This window comes from Gavialis gangeticus, unplaced genomic scaffold (genome assembly GCF_001723915.1).
Source record: "Gavialis gangeticus isolate Ggan-Ray unplaced genomic scaffold, GavGan_comp1, whole genome shotgun sequence".
Classification (NCBI taxonomy): Eukaryota; Metazoa; Chordata; order Crocodylia; family Gavialidae; genus Gavialis; species Gavialis gangeticus.
The window spans coordinates 11606169-11612548 of record NW_017728992.1 but is presented as its reverse complement, the minus strand read 5'-3'; the positions used below and the strand labels follow the sequence as shown (position 1 = coordinate 11612548).

At 42.7% G+C, this 6380-nt stretch overlaps 1 protein-coding gene across 1 annotated transcript in view; it reads left to right on the top strand.

The window, feature by feature from the left end:
• The window catches only part of ABCA13 (ATP binding cassette subfamily A member 13), a 375209-nt gene that overhangs the window by 244257 nt on the left and 124572 nt on the right, over positions 1–6380 (top strand). Inside the window, exon 37 of the mRNA XM_019518403.1 lies at positions 5065–5119. Within this exon, the coding sequence (XP_019373948.1) occupies positions 5065–5119 (55 nt within the window). The remainder of the gene's footprint in view (positions 1–5064; positions 5120–6380) is intronic.

The window sequence follows — 6380 nt, the reverse complement described above, 5'->3', positions numbered from 1 at the left end:
GGGTCGATAGTCGGGTCGGAATCAAGCCAAACAGTCCAAGAGCTGAAGGAATACCAGCCTCTGTCTCCAGCAAACGGGATCTCCCCCCGAGGGAGGGGCTCCTAAACCTTTTATACAATTTGGTGGCCAATTAGAATGTGTCCCTCAAAGAACTTTCTAGCCGAATGACATCATGCTCTTAGCTGACTGAGCATGTGTGAGCTTGATCTCTCCGCTGTTACCAAGCATGCACAGGGCTGAAAAGTAGGTCAGCCTGACTGACAGCTCTTGGGGTCGCCCAGGGGACACAGGCTGGGTGAGTCCAATGGAAAATTCCATGAGCCTGTCTTGCGCATGTCAGTTCCAGTTCTCTCTCTCTCACTCTCTTTCTGCATTGGCAGCACACAATCAAAACTTTACTTCAACACACCACACAGTGAGATCGGAAATATGTCTGAGATTATAGGCCTACTGCCTTGTTTCTTATCATTATTTTTTACAGTGAGCTTAACATTTTTGCCTACCACTGAAACCTCAGACCCTAGCAAACTCTCAACACAGAAGTGTAATGAAGTTTATAATAATCATACTGGTTATCAATAATTTTGCTGGGCTCAGGAGCCAATACAGGGCTGGATGATGTGCTAACAATTTACTCAGCCATGCAGATCAACTAGTTTTAAAAATATAAAATCTTATGGTTTCAAATCACTGATGAGATTTGTTTGAAATCATATTATTTTGGTCCGTCAGCTAGAAATCCCCTCTATGGGGGAGGGAACAAGAAAAGGGAAGGGGGAACAAGACATAACAAACAAGAAAGCAAAAAAACCCATACCATAAAGCCATGGAAAATCCACGGATATGTTTTTAAACTCTGGGAAATATCAAGTATTTTGATTCCTATAGCAGCCTATATAAATCAAGAAGAGAGACAGATTCCTATTTTATCTCTTACAGGAAACAACCCTTCTAATGATATATGAAACAGTTCTCAACCAATCTAAGTGCAGAACAGTTGATATGTTCCATGCTAATCTGTACAACCCTGGTGATGTCTAAGTGGTACATTATGGCTGGCTAATTCTGAATAGTCATGGGGAGATCAGCAGAAGACAAGAGACAGCCTATAGGCAGAAAGAGAATGAGCTGCTTTGGACATACTGGTTGAAACCTAGCCTATCATTTCCCATCCAGTGATCCCCTCTCCTCCCCCATTTTTATTCTATGTTTCCTAGTCCCTTCACTCTTCGTCTCATACTGAGTGACAGGCAAGGCCATGTGATGCAGAAGTGAGTACAGTCTAAGGCAGTGTATAACAGGGCACATACCAAGAAATGCTCTAGTCATAGGGGTGAGCAGCCTATGGGCCATCTGGATCCAGTCTGGCCTGAGAATGTCTGATATGATACAGGGGATCAGTGGCACAGAGCCTGCTGCTCTGCTGTGTCTGTGCTTACCCTCACTGTAGAAGGGATGTGGTGAACAGTGGTGAGGATAAGCACAGGCAGTTGGATATTTTAGGGGGTGGAAACTTGTGGCCCATAGCTTTGGGCTAGGTCACAAAGGGTGGCTTGTACAGGCAAAAGGTTGCTGACCCCTGCTTTAGTGGAAAGGCACTTGGCAGGGAAGAGCACGTGGTCTGAGACTGAGACTTTTCCTGGTCCTTATGGCAATTTATCCTTGCCATTGTTGTTAATGGAATAGAGCAGGGTTGGGAGGATGGCAAATATCAGCAAATGGATGAGAGACATGGAAAAGAAGTATATCTGGCTCTAAGTTTTCACCCACTTCATCTTGGCATTCTTCCAAATAGCCTCCCAAGTCATAGATAAGGAAATATGACATAAAGAAAGGAACACAGGAAATTAGAGCTGGAAGGGGCCACATGAGGTCATCTGGTTGAAACCTGTGCTCAAGGAAGGGTGATTCCTGACTAGACTATCCCAGACAAGTGTCTGTCTAACCCGCTCTTGAAAATGTCCAGGGATGGAGATTCCACAGCTTCTCTAGCAGCCTCCAAGGATGATGTGCCCAGGATCCTCAAATTTCCCTTCAGTCTTCCTTTTCCCAGACTAAATAACTTTAGTTCTTTCAGCCTATCCTCATAAATCTTGCTTCCCAAGTCTCTAATCATTTTGGTCACTCTCTGCTGGACTCTGTCCTCTGTCCACACCTTTCTTGAACTGTGGGGCCCAATACTGGATGCATGTAAATGGGTAGCCTCACCTCTGGGCTTCTCTGGGAAGGGGTGTCCTGTGGCTTTGACCTTTGCATGGCAGTCTGGCCTCTCTGTGTAGTCAGTAGTTCAGACCACTGCTAGTCTTGGGCTCACAGGTGTTCTTTCACAGTTTGCTTTCCTGCTGCTGTTTTCTCTGGCAGTTTTAAGCTTCCCTTGAGCCACTCCATGATCAGCAACCTCCCCAGCTGCAGCTACTCAGTAGGGCTGGCTGCCCTGTCTTAATAGGACAGCCCACCCTGTTACAACACAGACCAGGTGAGGCCTCAGTAGTCCTGAGTAGAGTGAAAGAATCACTTCCCTTAGCTTACAAGAGACACTGCTTTTAATACAACCCAGTATACTTTTGGCCCTTTTTTGCAAACAGACCACACTCCTGGCTAATATTCAGCTTGTGGTCAATTGTAACCCCTAGGTCCTTCTGTCCAGTACGACAGCCTATCCAGTCATTCTCCAGTCTGTATTTGTACATGTATTTATCCCACCCCAATATTGTCTTTGTTGAATTGCTTCTGATTGAGTTTTTGATCATTTCTCCAGTTTATCCACGTCATTCTGGTTCCTAGCCCAACCTCCTGAGTGTCTAACTCTCACCAACTTGGTGTCATGTATGGAACGTTCTAAGTCATGGTTCTCACAGCAAATAGAAAAAAAATACAATAGCTAAATCCAGTCATTATTTAATAATGCAATTTTATCTCATTATTACGTATATTGGAATTCTTCAGCAGTAATCAAGTTTCTTTTGGTCTTGAATTAAGTCATTCAGAAATCAGAGTATTGCAATGCAAAACAGGTTGCAGATGCACAATGTGTTTACATCAGTGTAATTTACATAGGTTTGTATGCTAATATAAATTACGCCAATGTAAGAGTGGGCAGGCAACCAGCTCTCTGTAGGTAGCTAACTGTAGCAGGCACTATAACAGCACCCAGTTATTAGGTAGCAGGGGACTTAGTAATAGTCTATTTGCACTGATGAAATGGATTAGAGCAGAGGCATACATGACTGATTTTCAGGTACTGTTGTAACATATACTGGTAAGAAGTTACCACTGCCTTCATAAGGAGTAATTTTAGCCTTGACTGAAGTGATGTATGCCTTTGTAGGACCATATATCATGTGCCCACTCTACATTTATATTAGTATAAAGAAAGATTATATTGATATTAATGTGTTATGTGCCTAATCTCAAGAAGCAGTTTTATTCTGAAATAAATGTAAAGCAAAAATATGAATATGGCAAATCTCTTAATATTCAATTTGCAAGCAAAACTTTATTTTCCTTTAGGGCCATTCCTATGATATGTTCCATCAGGGTGTGTGAAACTTAGTTTCTGTGGGTACATCTACATGTGCACTTAGCTGCACATTAGATTAATTTGTTGTGATGTAAAGCATCACGGTCTGCACATGTGATGCTATTAGACCACAGCAAACTAATTTTTGTTGGGGACAGTACAATCTTACAGTGGTGAAAATAACTGAACCCGATTGCATGTGTAAATGCTGACTTGGGTGTAAATTGCACCTGGTCAGCCCAGGCATCAGGGAGCCAGACTCCTGCCTGCCACCTAGCTGCACAGCTCCACTCTTTAAGCACTCTTTTGCCCCAGCCAGCCCCTCCACAATCTGATGCCGTGACCTGGAGCCTGGGGCTGACCCTACTCAAGCCTGCTATGGCACCTCAGCTCAAACTGCTATAGTCCTGGGCACATGTGCAGATGCTGCACCTGGGAGCCATTAACTCTGGTGGAAACTGTGCTGGAGCTTATTGTGCCTCACTAATTAAACATGTAGATACACCCAGTATGTATGTAGAAGTTAATATTTTTGCAAAACTTTCTCATTTGGTGGGCACTAGTCAAAAGCTCACCTTCTGCTGGAAAACAAAGCTTTTATTTTTGTTTGGTTTTGTAGTGGAAGTGCTAAAATTATGTTCCCAAGCAAAAATGTAAATTTACTTCAGATGAGATTGTTCTCTCTCTTCAGTGAGGTTTTTCTACTAACTCAGCAAAAAAGCTAAATGAGAGTTTTCTGGTTGTGAAGAATGACTTCATGCTTTGCCATAAATATTCAAGGTGAAAAATAGGTCGTTTAAAAACAACAAAAAAACCAATGCAAAACACAAGAAACCCAACCAGCTGAAGGCTAATATATGATCCTAGTATATATTCTCTGTCAGACATAACTTTAGCGAAGTGTCTATTGATCTGTAATTTGACTTTCTTATTTCTACTTTAAGTACCAAATGGCTTTCCAGTCAGGGCCCACAGAGAGAAATCAACTCCCACTCTCCTCTATTAGGAGTACATGCAACATGTCTGCAAAAGTATAACCCTTGTGGAATTGGAATTGAGAGATCAAAGGGCCAGTTTACAGCTGAGTGCTGATTCCTGTGAGTCCTGAGTGCCTTCATTTCCCATTGACTAAAGCGCAGACAGCCCTCTGGAGGCAACTGTCTGTAGCTATGGTGCATCAATCCACTATGTGAAAGGTGCAATGAGGTATTGAATAATATCTACAAAAGCAAGGCTGTTCTAGCCAAGACTATCTTTCTTAGGTCCCCCTTTGTTTTGTCTCACATTGTTCCCTGTTCCTCTCAGTTGCTGTTGTAATTTATTTATTTAATGCATCTTATAAACTCTGCCACCTCTCTACTCTGAACCTGATTTCATTCAGAGCTTCCTTTCATTGTGCTTGAAAATTGTAATGGTGCTCTGATGCCACTTCATGAATGTCCAGCTTTCCTGTCCAAGGCAATGAGCTATTTAATAAAAATGTTAAAGTCTGCTAATTTTAGAGTTTGTTGAGATGACATGGGGCTTTCTTTTTCCCTTTATAGGAGTCACACTATATAGCCATCCATATGGAGGAGCCTTGCTGGATGAGGACAAAATGTGAGCAAATGTTTAATTAATACTGAAGAAAACCCACTTAGATAATAGCTACTGTATGTTGCATGTAGTAGATACCTTATTTTGGTTACACACAAGTCACTTCCAATCAATCATTTAGCCAGGTATACTACTAACATAAGTATTTTGTTGAATAAAGTTAGTTGGAGAGGAAAAATAATGAATAACTTACCATTTTACTTAATTGGATTTCTGTTTGCAAAGTGTTTGCAAGCCTGCCACAAAAATCTCAGATGAATTAATTATTTGAAATGCTCACTGAGTTTCTCTTTGAAAACTTTTTTCATCCTCTGTGAGAGGGGCATTCTTGAAAAGGCTTCACTGTGAGTACTCAGTATTCAAACTTTGAAATGCATGCTTTGTTCTCTAGTTAAATAAATCACATTGTCTTCTTTCTATTCTTTGATTAGCTGATATGTAGGGACCTTATTACATGTTGCACTTTTTGCTGCTCACATGTTGATTGGTATTAGTGCTGGCTTGAGTTTGGAGCAGTTGCACCTTAAGGATAAAAACCTTCTCTGACTGTCCTCACCTGCTCAGCTGTGACTTGCCATTTGAGGACTGGTGAGCAGGGGCCTGACTTGGAGATACAGCTGTAAATTGGCACTACAGGGCTGGTGAGACAGGACAGTTTTCTATCCCTGGTTTCTATGTGAGGGCAGGGTAGGGGGTAGAAGGTGAAAGATGCACTGGGGAAAGAGAGAATTAATGGAATGGGGGTGGGTAATGAAATTGGAGGTGGAAAGGAAATGTGGTTGGGAGAAGGGTGATGAAATGAAGGAAGTCAGCCACTGATGGATAAAATCAAAAAGAAGTGGGAAAAAAGAATTAAAAAAATAAAAGGAAGTAAATTAAAGAAGGTCTCATGTTTTAATAATGTGGGATTGAGGTGTAGGGGGGGCTGGTCACGCTTCCTGGGATGGCTGGGAAGTGGAAGTGGTGAAGGATGGTGCTTTTGGGGAGCTACTGCTGCTTGGAAAGAATCCCCTGCTCATGGAAACCCAAGCTGGGCACTCACCTTGTTTGTCTCCCATGCTCCCCTAAACCTCACTCCTGGATCTGTTTGTGCCATGCAACCTAGATAGCTGGCATGTGCTCTGCAGGCTGTTGGCATAGGGTTGCACCCCTGGGGGTGGGAAGGTGACACCCCAGGGGGTGGGAGGGGGAGTTGGCTTGGTGTCAGAACCTCCCTCTGGGCAGTAGAGTTCAGGGGGTGGAAAGTTTTTCCAGAACAGGAGTG